General features: G+C 44.3%; 1 protein-coding gene across 2 annotated transcripts in view; it reads left to right on the top strand.

Moving 5' to 3' along the window:
* The window catches only part of SACS (sacsin molecular chaperone), an 81390-nt gene continuing 64306 nt past the window's right edge, over window positions 1250–18333 (top strand). For both annotated transcript variants that reach the window (XM_018056556.1, XM_018056555.1), the window contains exons 1-2: window positions 1250–1373; window positions 16942–17447. In XM_018056556.1, the coding sequence (XP_017912045.1) occupies window positions 17428–17447 (20 nt within the window). In that variant the 5' untranslated portion in view covers window positions 1250–1373; window positions 16942–17427. The remainder of the gene's footprint in view (window positions 1374–16941; window positions 17448–18333) is intronic.

The following is an 18333-nucleotide window of genomic DNA, read 5'->3' as shown; positions in this document are numbered from 1 at the left end:
GGGCTGATTCATGTTGTATGGCAGAAACCAACACAATATTATAAAGCAATTATCCTCCAATTAATAAAACAAAAAAAGAACTGGGGGGTCAGGCTTACCTCCAGAGGTGACTGGTGGCCCACACGGCACCACAGTGAGAATCAGGGGAAAAGGGTTCCCCAGACAAGTTTTCCCCCGATAGGAGCCTGTCCTCTGTCCTTACCTGGTGATTATGCTAGGACGAAACACTCCCTACCAAGTCCTAGGACACTATGCACACATACGACTCCGTGAGGCGAAGATTGCCAAGGACTCCCTGCGGGCAGTTTGGTGTCCTGAGGGCAGCTTGCACGCGGCTGCTTTGCAGAGAGGCAGGTGGCTTTGCTCTGGGCTGATTCTGGCACTGGGGGCCTGCTCGGTCTCCCCCGGGGAGAGTTCTAGACTTTGCTGAGCTGAGTTAGCAATTTTCCTTTGGGGTAAAGCAGCCCGGAGCTTAGACGCTCCATCTGCGCCCAGATAATCCTCCAATGCAGATCCCACTGGGGACGTGGGCTGGTCCACATGGAACCTGGATGAACCTGGACGGAGGAGCATAGTGCACCCACCCAAGGCACGGAGGGGAGGGCGGTCTATAAACACAGACTTTCCTGGGATTTCACATGCCCCTCTTGTAGGAAGAAAGGAGATAGATCCTATCTGATCTATTGTTACAGTATTTTTAATACTCAACTGGCAGTAACAATGAAAACATAGCGCCTCTGACAGCTGGAGAGCATTTCACAATTTACAAAGTATTATGAGTGAATGCTTTTTTTTTTTTAACCTCTGGGATCTCCTACTCAAATCCAAATAAAATACAGAAACCACTTTGTGAGCTAGAACCTGCAAGGCACACATGGTGTATTTATTGCGTTTTAGCAGCAAGTATGCAGCTGGTATTTTTCTAGGTGATTGTAGTAAATTACAGGATTTCCAGACTGGACATGGACAAGGACTCTCCGTTTTCCGTGGGAATATGCCACCCACTAAAGACTTGTCTAAGGCAACTGAGGCCCTAGGTCTCCCTGGGTCCAGCGGAGATGACCTCCTGCAGCCGTGCCTCCCTCCGAATGAAGCTCTGCAGTCAGAAGAGAAGGGACAGCGGGCTCTCTGTGGTCTGTGTCACCAGCCCAAGCCAGCAGGCCGCCTGGTGCAGCATTATCGACACCCGAGGTTGGGGATGGTTCTATCTCTTTAAATTAAAAAAAAAAAGCATGCGTGCGGGAGGGGAGGGCGGGCTGCTGACTGCGGCACCGGCTCGGGGCCTGGACCAGCGCGGCTGCGGGGCCAGTCGCGCCGGACCCGCTGACGGGACACAAGGACAACAAAGGGCGGACGCGGCCCTGGCAGCCCCGGTGAGCGTGTGAGGCCCCGGCTGGGGGCCCGAAGGGGGCCCCGGGAGTGCAGGCCCCGCGGGGCGGAGGGAGGCGCCCGGGCCCTGCGGCCGATGGGGGAGCCGCCTTTGGAGAGGACCGGGGCACTTCTTGAGCGCCCCTGGCCGCGGTGAGGAAGGGGCCCTTTCTCCACTCCCCCCAGTCTGGGCCGCGGCCTGCGGTGGTGGGCGAGGCGCCCCGCCCCCGCCGAGATGCTCAGACAGCCCGGCTTTGTCATTTTCATTTCCAGCCCGGCTTGTGGGTCTGCTCACAATGGACCCTTTGCTGAAAAGCAGAGTGTGGGCCCTGGGAGTGTCCTGTTGAATTGTAAAGCGGGATCCCCCAAGTGCCTTCCAGCCTGATGCAAAGCAATCGTCCTTTAAACTGCACGCCCTGAAATGAGTCCACACATATCACCCAGTTATCCTACATAGCAATATCGGGACACCCTGCTTTGAGTGGCTGTTTTAACGTTTTCCATAGTTTTTAAATCATATTTTAATCAGTGATCCTTAAATTCTTAGAAAGAGTATCCCAGTTTTAACAACAATGAAAGATCTCTCGCTACTTTTCTGTTTCTTAAAACAAGGTTGATACCTCGGTGAAGAGGGCTGGGTTTGTTTCTGACGTGCCAGTGTCTGGGCTTTAATTTTGTGTGACTTTGTCTTCCCTGTGCGAGGAGAGCCCGTTTGGATGGCAGGCGGAATGCAGGTCAACCCCGTGTGCTCCCTGGAGTCATGGCCCAGGGAGCTCTGACTTCTCCAGCTCGGCCGGGAGAGCTAGATCCTCAGCCTCATTTTATGTGTCACTTGGAAGGCGGATCTCGCCTGTTGTTTCTTAAAGCTGTATACATCGATAACCAGGCACGTACTAGGTTGGTGCCTGGGCATCACATCCCACTGGCTTTACTCAGGACTAACTGGCTGTCTTTCCCTAATCTTGCCGCAAAGTCTTCTTTCACATCGTGGACAAATGACACCCGGTTCCTTGTCCTCCTTCCTCCTGCGGCCGTCCCTTCATCCTTTCTTTACCTTTCTGGCTTTTTGCCTGGCCAAACAGCTCCTTTTCTGTCGAGGTCAAGGCTCCTTCAGTTTCTCTTTCAAACCAACCATACTCTCATATCTTCCTGGCTCCTTGTTTGGTTTTCGAGATCTTTTCCATGATGCAAATGGTGTTTTCCGTTCTTCACATGATAGGAAGGGAAGCCTCATGACAGCCTTACTTTAAGACAAGGTTGGCTTACATCAGCACATCTCGTGTTGCTCTACACTGGGTTTGCTCTCAGAAGACTTGGGTTCAGATCTCAGCTCTGCAGACCCTGAAAACCCCCTCAGCTTCTGCGAGCCTCAGTTCCTTCCTATGCTAGAGATGATGGCAGTTGTTCGCACAGTATTCTAGGATTGAGATGAGCCAGCACCATCTGGCTCATCTTGAAGACGCCCAGCACCATCCTTGGCACAGATGTAGCTACTCAGGGGATGTTTTGTCATTTTTCCCTTCAATTCATCCAGCTACCTGTCCACCCATCCATGGGGAAGCAGGCTAAAGAGGGTTCTCTGCCGTGTCCCTGAGGGAATGGATTTTGAAATGATCTTTTGACCAAGTGCTTCTTAATCAGCTCTGAGTACATAAAACATACTCAGTACTTGATAAGGATCCCTTAGAGCTTCCCAGGTGGCTCAGTGGTAAAAGAATCCCCCTGCTAATGCAGGTAACATGGGTTTGACCCCTGGGTTGGGAAGATCCCCTGGAGGAGGGCATGGCAACCCATTCCAGAATTCGTGCTGGGAGAATCCCATGGATAGAGGAGCCTGGCGGGCTACAGTCCATGGGGTTGTGGAGAGTTGGACATGACTGAGAGAGACAGAGGGAAGGATCTCTTGTAAAAGTGATGCAGACATTTCCATGCCGGCACAGGCGTGTTCTGCTGGAGGAGGAAGGGCTCGTCCCTTTCCCTAGGTCCCTTTAAGTCCTGAGGGATGGCAGAACTGAGAACTTCGACAGTCCTGCCGTGAGTCCAACTGAGGACCGCTAAGTGAATGATGTAAAGGGTGCCAAACTGGAAATGGGAGCAGTTCCTATGGTGGTTCTGATGGTGGACAACCAGGGTGGTAACCTGCTTTTCCTACTGCCAATGCCGGGACTGCTTTCGTTTCTATTTGATGCGCCTTTCTCCTTTCGCCTCACCACCTTTGCCTCCCTGAAACTCCACACTGAGCGCCTTGTGTCAGACTGCAGTCAGGATGGGCCGTTGTGCCCGCGCCTCAGGAGACACGAGGAGGTGGGAAGGGCCACGGCCTGGGAACCAGGGGCGTGGCCCTGCCTCAGCCTTGGCTCCTCTCTGTGCTAATTGGAGAGGCATTTAACCTCAGCTCTGAGGTGAGATGTATGGTGTAGACCATCTTTACATTTCCTTCAAGGCCTGACATACTCAGTTTATAACAATTATTCCATCAGATACCACGGTTTCATGCTTGCTGCCTCTCTTCATTCTCAAAGCAGCCTTGTGAAGCAGGCAGCGCATTTTGCACATTATTAAATGTAATATTAAGACAGAGTAGAGGCCCAACCATTCCTGATTTGTACAAAGAGGGGGTTGATGGGACAGTCTCCAGTTTGGTTTTCTCACTGGACGTCAGTGAACGCTGAGATCAGCCCCCCTCCCCAAATACTGACCCCTGCACCGTGGGGCCCTGCATCAGGGCACCCAGAGGTCATGGGCATATGAAGCCCAGGATGCCACTGGGCTTCTCTGTCTTGTTGGGGACATTGGTGGTTCACGTACAGCAATGTTCGATCCAGACAAATGTCTGTTTTCAGTATTCTGCTCTGGCTGAGACCACCAGTCTGTCATCTAGTCCAGAAGATATGGGCTCTGCTGTTTACATGGCCTTTTCATGTGTTCTAAAATGACATTAAAAAAAAAAAAGTCAAAGCTGCTTGAATATTTTTATGGGTGATCATTTAAACTTCATAGAACTTCTTATTTCATTAAAGTACCAAGTCCTAGAGAGAAGTTTGGATTTTTGCTGCATCTGGAATTTGTGCACTGTTTTACCATATGAATAGAGGTTCAGTCTTTCTCCTTGTTTTTAATGCAATGATGCATTTAACCATTAAAAAAGTCCTATTAGGGTTACCAGATGAATTACAGAAACTATTGTATAAGATAAACATAATCTAAAAAACTTGTTTGAAATTCACATTTAACTAGGCATATTTTTACTTGCTAAATCTGGCACCCTTATATAAGCAGAACCTTACTTGATAAATAATGGTTACTTCATTGGAGAAGGAAATGGTAACCCACTCCAGTATTCTTGCCTGGAGAATCCCATGGACACAGGAGTCTGGTGGGGTACAGTCCATGGGGTCGAAAAGAGTTGGACACAACTGAGTAACTAATATTTCATTTCATTTCATTGGGCATAAAGATACTAACTTGTTAGGTTTTTAAACTTAAAATATAAATTACATCCAGTTTTCATCAATTTTGCATAATATGCCAAGCATCTCCCTGGGTTTATTGACTAAAGCTTTTGTCTATGAAATGTTTAAACCCTATGATTATCCTAAGAAGATTCTGATCCTGAAGAGCATGTCCCAGTCACCTCATGTTCCTCAGAGGCCCCGCTAATGACTGAAAAAAGTACCCAAGATTTTAAATATATTTATTTGGAGTCAGATAACATGGTTTAAAACTGCCTGCACGTGAGACTAGCTCTGATGCTTCATCTCTCAGAGGCTCAATTTCCTCCTCCTTAAAATGGACTCAATGACTGTTTTCCTCCTTAAATGGACTCATTTTCCTCCTTAAATAGACTCAATTTCCTCCTCCTTAAATGCTCAATGGCCACATCCCCCCTCCCCCATCCCACCACAGTCAGATGTCAGGTGGGCAAAGTCCCCTCCTCCAGGCTTCTAGAGAAACTTGGGTTTTCCAGAGAATGAGTGCATATTACTTTTCCCTTCAAAAAGTCAGATAATAATATTAGATAATATCAAATGAGATCTATTTCAATCATATAATCTATCTTTAATATGTAATTTTAAAAAGCTTTACTGAGGGACTTCCCTAGTGGTCCAGTGGGTTAGCAGGTGGCATGGGTTCCATCTCTGGCCTGGGAGCTAAGATCCTCGAGGCCGAAAAGCTAAAACATAAAACAGAAGCAATATTGTAATGAATTCAATAAAGACTTAAAAATGGTCCACCTTAAAAAAAAATCTAAAAAAAAAGTAAAAGTTTTATTCAGATATCATTCACATACTAATACAATTCACCCATACGGCATATTAATTTTGTATAAACTTGGAAGATAATTGAGCTTTTAAAGGTCAATCTGATACTCCAGGGAGCTAATTCCATTGGTAGCCCCTCCAAATCCTTGTCGCCAACAATTAGCTCCGCCCTCTGATGGACCAAATGCTGACACTAGATCCTCTTGATTCAAGACATGCTGTGAAAGTATAGATGCCCCTTGTTGCCTGGAAATGGCCAGAGTGATGAAATGATTCCTTCTCTATTGAATACCTTCTGTATCCACGGCCTTGCATCTGACCAGGGGAGGCAAATGTGAACAAGACATTCTAGGGGACCTCCTTGCAAAACGAGGAAGGTTTCTATGATACAGAAGAGAACACTTGGGACACTTGAGGGGATAATTTATACATTTTTCTTATTAGATTTGATATACGATTTTTTTTCTGCAGTACATTCTACTGGAAATCTTTGCTGCACACACATACACACACACACACGAGGGCTTCCCAGGTGGTGCCAGTGGTAAAGCATCTACCTGCAGTGCAGCAGACTCAAGACACGGGTTCAATCCCTGGGTCAGGAAGATCCCATGGAGAAGGAAATGGCAACCCACTCCAGTACTCTTGCCTGGAGAATCCCCATGGACAGAGGAGCCTGCAGTCCATGGGGTCACAAAGAGTCGGACATGACCGAGCAGGCACACAGGACACACCATCAAACACCCTCCATAAGAAGTATCTGTTACCTTTGGCTCCACGTCTGGGCTCTGTAAAGCGTATTATGTAAATCTTTCATATCAGGGATGTTTATCTGGGGTCACGTAACGGCTGTAGTGACCATGACCTTCTCTCCAATAGACCATGCCCAGGCAGTTCTGTTATTAAGAACGGCTGCAATTCTTCCTTTGTCATACATTTTGGGCTCTTGACTTACAAGGTGAATTAATCTGACTTCTCTGTTTTGCAAAGATGCCTTTTTCAAGTCTGTGCTGACTCATGTCTTGCTCTGACAGCAAGGAGAGCAATACTGCTATTCCGAGGGTAATTCCAGTGATGGCTCCTGTGGGTCAGAAGTCTGTCTGCACTGGCTCCTTGTTTCTGCAACGCTAGGGACTTTCAAGGGTGAATTTTTCAGCACATCACAGAGGATTTAACTGTGTGTGAATGCGTCTGATCGAGCATGATGAAAAGTAATGCTGATTTTTGTTTCCCATCTTTAGAGGAATGTGTGTTCTATTCTCAAGAGGTCGCTGAAGTCTCTTCTGGCTTGAGTCTTTGCTATAAAGGGGTGAAAAGACTGTTTTTAGGGAGACTGGCACGGTTGAGACAGGTAGAGCTCAGGGTTGTTGAGAACAGTGAAGGGGGAGGGGCCCCCTCGAGTTCCCGCTTCCTCAGACATGGCCCTCGGTCACGTGGTCATGATTTAGACCCTGGGTGTCCGACCTGTTTCTGTTTCAAGTAGAGCATCTCAAAGAAACATTCGGCCTGGTAAGTGGGACTGGCATGTTTCTTTCCTACTCCTTGAATGAGGTCATATATGGTGCCAACCCCGCCTGCTATGGGAGAGCCTGGGCTGCCAAAGCAGGGCATTTTTGCTGGATGGACACACTGTGTCTGTATTAGCCGCGGGCAGTGGCTTCGGGCGATGAGGCCAAATGCATGGATTCCACAGCTGGCCAGGGCTGACCACCAGGCCGGTTCCTTAATCGCCACTGTAGGCCACCAACTGTTTGGCCCCTGATACGTGAGAGAAGGACAAGGGTCGGTGGGCAGAGACCATGAGCTTGTCATGTTCTTCGTGTGTTAGAGAATGTTCCATGAGCAAAGACTGGCATCTCATTATGTGCAGGACTGGCCTGCAGTTCATTAGGTCCTTGTAGATGTCGTTCAGGCCAGTCTTTGCGATGACTCTGCGAGGAGGGGGCAAGCTGTCCTGGGCCACGGTGAGGAAGGTGGGGCACGAGAGATTAGGTGATTCCCAGGCCGTGGCCTCCACCTTCAGTGATACGAGAGGGGCAGCCGGCTTCCCCTTTGGGGAAACGTATGGGCAGAGAAGGACATAATAGTCCAGCGTCTATATTGTGTCAGGCAGTCAATAGCAGGACTAAGATAAGAGATGGAGTAAAAGCCTTAGTTTAAGTCCTTGAGATGGTACTTGACTTTCCTGGACACCAATTTCCTCAACTGTAAATGGAATTAGTAATTTGCTACCAAATCACTAGGCTCTTATGAAACTGAAACAAGACAGTATCTATAAAATAACTCTAACAAATTAAAGACACTGCACCTCTGCAAGGTAACCTTACCATACGACATTACAGTTTTACTATCAGTAACATTTCCACTGTATTCAAACTTTAGGATATTCTAATATTCTTGACCATGTTAATGAAATAAAGACAAAATTATCGTGAAAGCAGTAAAAAAAAAACCTTAGATTTAACATATCATGATTAATTTGATTTTTCTTATTGAGGAACTGTCAAATTTATTAGTATGGATAGTTGGAGTGTTTATATTTCTTATGTTTAAAATTGCATTAGACTGCTGTTCAATCATATTAGATGCCGTAAGAAAGGCTAGTAGCTTTTACCTTCCATCTATTGTCATTGTAAAGGATTTATAGAAGCAAACGTGTGGTATACTGAAGCACTCAAAAATGGATTCACTCTCAGATGGAGATTTATATACAATAGAAACATTAGACTATAAAATCCTATATAGTGGTAATCAGCAAGGAACAAAACATTTCTGTAGTTTAAAACAATAAGGATGAAATAGCAATAAATATACACTTAATTTGGAGAAGGGAATGGCAATCCACTCTAGTATTCTTGCCTGGAGAATCCCACGGACAGAGAAGCCTGGTGGGCTACAGTCCGTGGGATCACAGAGTCAGACGTGACTGAACAGCTAACACACACACACACACACACACACACACACACACACACACTTAATTATCGGGAGAGATATGTTCATTTATCTGCATATATAGACTGTTTGGCCACTGCACACCAAGAAATGGATATTTGTTGAACTGAATAAAGGTGTGAGTGTGTGTGTGAATCACATACTGAGAATTAAGACATTTTAATATTTATTTTGTCTATATATTTTGGTCTTGGATTAACACAAAGTAATCATGAGAATAGGTAAAATAATATGTAACAAAGGCTTTGTAAATGTTGATGTGCTCTATGTTTTTCAGTGTTATTCTGTGAAAGTAGCCTGGTTTATTGTTGAGATCCCCTACATAGGGCGGAGAGGTCTGCTGGGGCCGGGTCACTTCCTGGTGTCCCCAGATGCTCTTGAAGGTGTAACACCCTTGCTGTCTGGCACCCCACCTGCAGGACTAACGTCTCAGTAAACTGATGTTGACAGGTCCCGAGAACATCTTGTCCCTTTCTCCTCACCCATAGGGTGTGGGCACAGCCTCTAAACTCTTTTAACTTTGGTGTCTTAACCTGTAAAATGAGGAAACTATATGGAAGAAATTTTCATCTACCTTCTAAGTTCTGCTGCTTTGTCTGAGGATTAAGGTGAGAAAATCAAACAAAATTTTATTAAGGAGTCTGGCTCAGATGGTAAAGAATCTGCCTGCAATGCAGGAGACCCAGATGCAGTCCCTGGGTTGGGAGGATCCCCTGAAGAATGAAATGGCAGCCCATTCCAGTAGTCTTGGCTAGAAAATCCCATGGATAGAGGAGCCTGGCAGGCTACAGTCCATGGGGTCGCAAAGAGTCAGACACGACTGAGTGACAAACAGAGATACATGGAGAGACCCAGGGACTGAATGATTCACTGAGATGGCCAGAGCCCTCAACTTAAGTACCATCTTCAGCTAAAGACAGGGTAATGGCAGTAGTGGTTTGGGACTTCAAAGGGGAGGAAGGCAACTGACCTGAAGATAGGAAAGCGAACGTTGGTAAACAGCTGTTTGCTGGACCAGGCCATGACAATGGGACACAGACAAACTGCAGCAGACAGACTCTGCAGGGTCCTCCCCGTCCGTGTGCCTAGTTCATACCACTGTTCTGTTCGGTGATGGTCCATCCTGGGATAGACGCTCTGTGTTCCTTTAGATAGTGAGAAGGTCAAAGCTTCTTCCTGAGTCTTTGGGGCCTTACAAAGCATCAGCCTAAATTTTCCAGTAGTCATGTATGGATGTGAGAGAAGGACCATAGAGAAAGCTGAGCACCAAAGAATTGATGCTTTTGAACCATGGTGTTGGAGAAGACTCTTGAGAGGCCCTTGGACCGCAAGGAGATCCAACTAGTCAATACTAAGGGAAATCAGTCCTTAGGTGATAAAGTAATTCAATTATACATGCATAAATATGTATATATATTCTTTTTTATCTTCTTTTCCATTATGGTTTATCACAGGATATTGAATATAGTTCCCTGTGCTGCACAGTAGGACCTTGTAGTTTATCCATCCTATATAAAACAGTTTGCATCTGTGGTGATTTAGTTGCAAAGTCGTGTCCAACTGTTGTCATCCCATGAGTGTCTGCCATGCTCCTCTGTCCATGGGATTCTCCAGGTGAGACTGCTGGAGTGGGTTGCCATTTCCTTCTCCAGAGGATCTTCCCGACCCAGAAATCAAACCCAGGTCTCTGGCATTGCAGACAGATTCTTTACCGACTGAGCTATGAGGGAAGTCCTAGTTTGCATTTACTAACCCCAAAACTCCCAGTCCATCCCTCCCTGATTGCCCTTTCTGTTAACAATCACAGGTCTGTTCTCTACGTCTATCAGTCTGTTTCGTAAATAAGTTCCCTTGTGTGACATTTTAGATTCCACATATAAGTGATGTCATACGGTATTTGTCTTTTCCTTTCTGACTTACTTCACTTAGTATGATAACCTTCAGGTCCATCTATGTGGCTTATCAGCCCAAATTCATTCTCATGCCAAAGAGATACAATTGGAGGTAGCAAATTTTTCTCCCCTATTTAATACTATTAAATAAATAGTGTTATTTAAATGCCATGTGCAGAATTTCATATGAGTGAAGAAGGATCTATTGGTACTGAGGGGGTCTTGGGAACCCTGAGGAATGCTTTGAATGGTTGGGGAGTAAGTTCTCAGGGCGGTTTCACAAGGCCCTGGGTGCATACCTTGATAAGAAGAGAGAGCATGAGTGGTGTTTAGGGAAGGAATAGATGCTCCTCACTGCTGCTGCTAAGTCGCTTCAGTCGTGTCCGACTCTGTGCGACCCCATAGACGGCAGCCCACCAGGCTCCCCCGTCCCTGGGATTCTCCAGGGAAGAACGCTGGAGTGGGTTGCCATTTCCTTCTACAATGCATGAAAGTGAAAAGTGAAAGTGAAGTCGCTCAGTTGTGTCCAACTCTTAGAGACCTCATGGACTGCAGCCTACCAGGCTTCTCCCTCCATGGGATTTTCCAGGCAAGAGTACTGGAGTGGGGTGCCATTGCCTTCTACAGATGCTCCTCACAAAGGCAGGAAAAATGAGGTTGCAATGCAAGGCCAAGGGTGACCCTTTCTGCAAATCTCTTCTCTCCTTGCCTCCCCTCCCCTTTTTTCCTCTTCCTTCCTTCCTCTTTTTACAATCCTTGTTATGTTGAGTCTATTAGTCCATCTGTACCTCATTCTTAATGAACAGCTATCATGATTCAAACAAAGATGTCATTACATACTACTCTATCATGTTATAAATGTATTTTCAACATTATCCCATGCTGGAGACACAATATAGTAGACATTTAATTTTTACCATTATTAAATGGAAATACCATTCATGCAAAAGAGTGTGTATAGATTAGACTCGTTTGCCCACTTTCCTTTGAGGTAGTTTCTTTTTTATTTTCAAGAGTTCTCTGTTGATTATCTGTGTGGCAAGTATGTTCTCCTGATGTATGTTGCTTGAGATGTTCACCTGTTTAATGTGGTTTGAATGTAGTCATCTTTTTCTTCTGTGCTTCGTGCTTTCCATCTGCTGTTTAAAGAGTTCATTTTTACCCTGAGGTCATGAGGATATTGGGTTATATTTCTTTCTAGAAACTTTACGGTTTGATTGTCTCACTGATGCCCTTAATCACCTGGAATTGATACTGGTGTGCACTGTGAGGTTCAAATATGTTTTTCTTTCCAGGTGGGTAAGCACTTGTCCCAGTAACATTTCTTGAATGGTCCAGCTTTCCCCACCGTACTCTGCCAACACCTCTGTCACGTATCAAGTTTCCATTAATGCAAGGATCTGTTTCTGAGCTTTATACCCTTTGATTGTTTGTTTGAATACCATACCAACTCAGGTATTATAGTTTTACATTACAGTTTGCTATTTAGCAAAGCAAGTCTTTCCCCTCATACTTCTGAAAGACTGTCTTTACTCTTATCCCCTTGGTTTCCCATAGAACTTATAGAATTGCAAATTTTATTTTGAAAGGTTGTTGGGATTTTGATTGGAATGTCTTTGAATTAGAAGACCAATTGGAGGAGAGGGGGCATTTCAGTGATATTGAGCCTTCTTGCCCTGTATCATGTACATATCACCATTTTTAAAGGGTGTCTTTTGTTCAAGTTTATAGATTTTCTACCTAAAATTTTTATACAAGTTTTTTGTTATAATTATTCCAAAGTAACTTTTTTTTTTCTTGGTATTATAAATGGTTGTCTCTAAAAATACCTTAAAAAACTTTTGCTGGTATGTAGAAATACAGTTGCACTTCTATCAGTAATCTGGATCAACTCTATCATTAATCCTGTTGACTTGTCTGAAATACTTTTTGAATGTCCCACCTGTGAAAGGTGATGATTCCTCCCACCTCCCGTCCCTGTCCAGTGAAGTGTTTACTAGACACGGAGATAGCCCAGGGTGAGGTTTGCTCATTAAGAAGTTCCCATCTTTTCCCTCTTTACTAAATGTTTTTTGTTTTCTTTCCTATTTGACAGAAGGTCTTTAATGGATATGGAATTTGATCCTCTGATAAGCCCAGTCAATTAGGTCATAAACTATTATCTTGTATTATTATACTATATATGCTGCATTCAGCTTGCTAATATGTATTTAGAATTTTTTCATCTGTGTTCATGAATGATATTGGCCAGTAATTTTCCTTTTCCATATGGTGCCAGTCTGGTTTAGATAACTGGATTTGGGAATATTATCAGACAGATGACATTATTTGGGCATATTGTCTGTTTTTATGTTTTCTGGTAGACTTTGTTGTTTTAGAGTTACCTTGCTTATTGAATATTTGGTACATCTTTCCAGTAAAACCATCTAGCCTAATATTTTCCCTTTGGAGAGATTTAAATATCAGTGAATGAAACTATTTTGGATTGACTTGTTTCTTGAATTTGTCTGGTGCTTTATATTTTTTCAATAATCTGTCTGTTTTCAAAGTTTAAAAATTCATTACCTTAGAGTTATTTTTAGGGGATTCCCTGGTGGTCCAGTGGTTAGGACTCTGCACTTTCACTGCCGAGGGTCTGAGTTCAATTCCTGGTGACATGCTAAGTCACTTCAGTCGTGTCCAACTCTTTGTGACCCCATGGACTGTCAGACCCCATGGACTGTAGCTGGACAGGCTCCTCTTGTCTATGGGATTTTCCTGTCAAGAATACTGGAGTGGGTTGCCATTTCCTACTCCAGGGGATCTTCCTGACCCAGGGATCGAACCCATGTCTCTATTATCTCCTGTGTTGACAGGCAGGTCTTTACCACTAGTGCCACCTGGGAAGCACAGAATGTAGCCAATTCCTGGTAGGAGATGTAAGATCTTGCAAGCCACATGGCATGACCAAAAATAAATAAATAAATGGAGTTTAAAAAAGAATACTCTGTTATCTTTAAAATTCCTGATGCATCCCATTTTCCTCCCTATGTATATGTATATATTATGTATATCACTTCTTTTATCTTGATCAGTCTTGCTGCAAATTGGCCAATTTTATTAGACTTTTAAAATAACTCACTTTTCCATTGTATTTCTGTTTTCTATTTTGTTAATTCTACTCTTATCTACTCTCAGTCTTGTTTTCTTTGGATTTATGCCCATAATCTTTTTTCTAAGGTCTTGAAATGGATACTTAATTTTCAGTAATTCATTTTCCTGAATGAAATTATTGAAGGCATTAAATGTCCCATCAGTTCAGTTCAGTTCAGTTCAGTCACTCAGTTGTGTCTGACTCTTTGCGACCCCATGAATTGCAGCACGCCAGGCCTCCCTGTCCATCACCAACTCCTGGAGTTCACTCAAACTCATGTCCATCGAGTCGGTGATGCCATCCAGCCATCTCATCCTCTGTCGTCCCCTTCTCCTCCTGCCCCCAATCCCTCCCAGCTTCAGTCTTTTCCAATGAGTCAACTCTTCGCATGAGGTGGCCAAAGTACTGGAGTTTCAGCTTTAGCATCATTCCTTCCAAAGAACACCCAGGACTGATCTCCTTTAGAGTAGACTGGTTAGATCTCCTTGCAGTCCAAGGGACTCTCAAGAATCTTCTCCAACACCACAGTTCAAAACCATCAATTCTTCGGCGCTCAGCCTTCTTCACAGTCCAGCTCTCACATCCATGCATGACCACTGGAAAAACCATAGCCTTGACTAGATGGATCTTTGTTGACAAAGTAATGTCTCTGCTTTTGAATATGCTATCTAGGTTGGTCCTAACTTTCCTTCCAAGGGAATGTCCCATAAATCTACAAAACGCCCTCTATAATGAAGAAGGAGCAAGTCAAAGGCTCAGTGTTTTTCGTGGGCACTTGCTTTCAACCAGAATTTAATAAGATTCCTTTTGTTTATTTTTAGAGCTACCCTCTATTTGTGGAAAGTGGTACTGGGTTTCCATTTATATTGTGGGTGGAAAGTTTCCTTTTATAATAGATTTATTTAAGTAGAGAGTTATTTTAAGAAAGAAAAACATTAAGTAAATAAAGAGGTGATACATAGTAGGCCAAAGATCCTCAGAATGGTATGCTGCATCTCAAATATGAGAAACATTATGAAATGACTATAGTTTGTGACTATCATTTGGGAAACTGGTGTCCCAGGCAGTTCACTGCCTCCTCTTACCCACTTGCGTGGTCACTGGCAAGTATAGTTGCTCAGCCGCAGCAGGTGAGTTTTGAATAATCAGGGAGTAAGACAGGTCCTGGGGACACTTATATGTACAAATGGTTAAGTGTCCAAAAAAGGGAAATAGTTTCTGGAATTCCAAATTGTGGGTCAGATGTTCATAACAGAAGTGATACTAAAACTGAAGATGGGATTGCTAGCGAGCAGTCATGAGTGGTTAGGACGTGGTGGTCCTTGGGTCCCAGCGTGGGTGCAGGGGGGCACATCTTCAGTGCATTTCTCCCTTCAGCAAAACCGTTCAGACAGCAGCTCAGTAGGGGTCAGGAGAAAGACGGTATCCTGACCACATAATAATATGCTGGGGAAAGTCTCTGTAACCTGCTAGAAATGATGGCAAAAAGACGTGTGTGATATGCATTCATTACAGCTCAGAGTTATTTAGGAAAAACGACCCAAAGTTTGTTTTTTTTTTTGTAATGATCCATTGTCCATCTGGAGGAAAGTTATAATAATTTGCCATGAGGCTCTTTGCTGTTTAGCAGGTTTATGAAACGTGCCAGGTGATACAAGGTTAGTTAACATCCCAGATGACAGAAAATGAAAATGATAGTCTCTCAGCTGTGTCTGACTCTTTGTAACCCCATGGACTATACAGTCTATGGAATTCTCCAGGCCAGAATACTGGAGTGGGTAGCCTTTCCCTTGTCCAGGGGGTCTTCCCAACCCAGTGATTGAACCCAGGTCTCCCGCGTTGCAGGCAGATTCTTTACCAGCTGAGACTCAAGGGAAGCCCATTTCATATACGATTTCATATAAAAGAGGAATAAGATTTTGGATGGGTTTGTTTCCATTAATCTCACTCACTCATGGCACCCAGGATATTTTTATAATATCAAGTCACTAGGGAAGTGTTTGGGGAAGAATTTGCAGCGAGTCTTCATTTTCTTCCCTGGGTTTTCATGAATCCAAGAATCTATAGTGATCTAAATATAGCTTAGATTATGATCTCTACATTACTTTTCTCTACAAGGCAACATTGCTGCTGCTGCTGCTAAGTCGCTTCAGTCGTGTCCGACTCTGTGTGACTCCACAGATAGCAGCCCACCAGGCTCCCCCGTCCCTGGGATTCTCCAGGCAAGAATACTGGAGTGGGTTGCCATTTCCTTCTCCAATGCATGAAAGTGAAAAGTGAAAGTGAAGTCGCTTAGTCGTGTCCGACTCTTAGCGACCCCATGGACTGCAGCCTACCAGGCTCCTCCGTCCATGGGCTTTTCCAGGCAAGAGCAGTGGAGTGGGGTGCCAGTGCCTTCTCCACAAGGCAACATTGCTGGGTAGCAAAAACAGAATAAGTCAGCAGCTGGTTTTCTCGTTTTCCGCCCCTCACTTCCTAGTTGAGCGTCTGAAACACCACGACTTAGCTTGGTGTTTCTAAGCTCCGTGGTTCTGAGCTCCAGGGACTTTCTAATTATAAACTGCTGGTTGCATTGGAGCGCTGCCTAGGAGCATGGCGCCTGGTCTCCCCTCACCACCAGCAGAGTTGGTATTTCTTAGGTTGGTGTTTCACAGATGTGTGAAAGGTTCCTGCTTTCACACAGCTGTCTCCCCCAAAGAAATGCCATCATGTCTAAGACTTGTCATGCCTTGGACATCATAAAGGATTTGTAACCATGATACTTGCAGGAGTGTGTAGAAAATTCAGTCTCATGAATCCCTTTGGCTTAGCCTGATTGTCCAAGTTTGTCAATTTTTTCCTTCTAGTTTATTTCTTAACATGTTAGACTGTTGCAGGCACCCATGGTTCTTAAGCATATTGCTAGTAAGATACTCTTTTTCATTAAACATAGATGTTTCATTTTCAGATGTGAGTTATAATATATAAAGTCACAGGCTTGGGTCTTGGGGTTCTGTTCCTGAGAAAAGGTACATTGTGCGAAGCACATATTCCACTTGGAAGAAGCCAGGGAACTGGAGGGATGAGGAGAAATGCGTAGGGAGTGAGAACATGGAACTAAGTTACGTGGACGTGTTTTTGTTTATAGCGATGGCCGTGTGTCTGCCGGTGGTGAGTGGAGACCAGGTGCCATGCTCCTAGGCAGGGCTCTGACACGAGCAGCAGCTTATAATTAGAAAGTCCCTGGAGCTCAGCGCTGTGGCTGTCAGCCACGAGGAGCTGCCTCATCTGTGCCTTTACTGGGAGGACTTTCCCCTACTCCTTTTTTACCCTTCCTTGGTTTTTCTTTCAGGATCCCAGAAGTGATGCTAAGATGCAGGTGTCACCAGAGCAAGAAGAAGGGCACTTTCCAGGGAGTATCGTACGTCTGCTGAGATGAGGGCAAGGAGCACGGAGCCCAAGAACGTCCACAACATCTTCCCCACCTCCTGCAGAAAGAAATAAGGAAGATTCTCAGATGAAAATAGCTCCTCTTTGCTTTGGGGAAAAGCCAGAACCCATTAGCTGATCAGTTTTACCTGAAGAAGGCCCATGGGCTGCTGATCAGCAGGCGTAACCCAGGGAGACGACACTGAGACGGGAGAGCCCTGCTGTAAGGAGTGCAAACACCAAACACAGCGATGCTTTCCCACATCAGATGATGAATGGACGCTGAGGGGGAAACAGCCCTTCCGCTGGCCAGGCAAGCTGGACTGGAGTCCACGCTTATGGGAACAACTTGGAAGGAGGAAAAATATTTTCATGGTTTTCCCAGACAGATATTTCAAGACAAGTGATAATGGAGACCCAGGATAATAGGTAAATGAGTGAATGTTTTAAATTATGGCACTTTGCACTGAGATTCAAAGTTTGCTGGGTTTTCACATAGGAAACATTTGTTGGCAAAAACAGAGGGATGCTCTCTCAAGGTAGAAGTGAATCAACCCCAGACACATTGGTTCTAATGGGGATTGTGCGGGTAGACACTTGCACCGCGGGTTGACGATCACTCCTTCCATTTCCCAGATGGTTCTGGGTTCTGTTTCCTGGTGTGGCTCTTACAGTGGACAGTTGACTCGACATGTCCTATTTTCTCCCTCATAAAATGTGTGTATTGGTGCCTTTCACTGGCCTGTGATTATTTGGAAAATATTAAATAACAACTGTCAAGTACTTGGAATTGTATCAGATAAGCTGAGAGAAGACAGAGGACTCTCTGTTTTTCCTTTATAAACTATGAAGATAAAAGATAAGATTTGCTCCTTTTCGCAAATTTAGTTGCTATTTTATAGGAACTTATTTTAAAAGCTTGAGAGTATATGCAAAAACATATCGTATCACTGATATGTAGAATTACCCCTTAAATTTCTCTGTGTTCCTTTTTCCTTATAACAAAAGACTCATTGATTTTTGATGTCTGTATTCAAATAGTGTGTTCAATAATTGAAAAGTTAGGACCATAGAGATCAGGTAAGTCCTCACATCTTGTAATCCAATGACATCGATGAATAAAAGGTCTTTTAAAATTTGACTTTCCAATTTGAAACATTGGGAAAACCCAATATTTGTTTTTTCTCATTTACCTTTTGAAAACCTTTATTCATTAGACAGAGGAAGTTCAAGAGTAACCTTTTCAATTGAACTTACTTCTTAACAAATCAAGATTCACTTGTGACTCATTGTTATTCAAATATGAGAATAACAT

Source organism: Capra hircus, chromosome 12, assembly GCF_001704415.2.
Source record: "Capra hircus breed San Clemente chromosome 12, ASM170441v1, whole genome shotgun sequence".
Lineage (NCBI taxonomy): Eukaryota > Metazoa > Chordata > Mammalia > Artiodactyla > Bovidae > Capra > Capra hircus.
The sequence above is the reverse complement of the archived record's forward strand: the minus strand, read 5'-3'. Positions and strand labels throughout refer to the sequence as shown.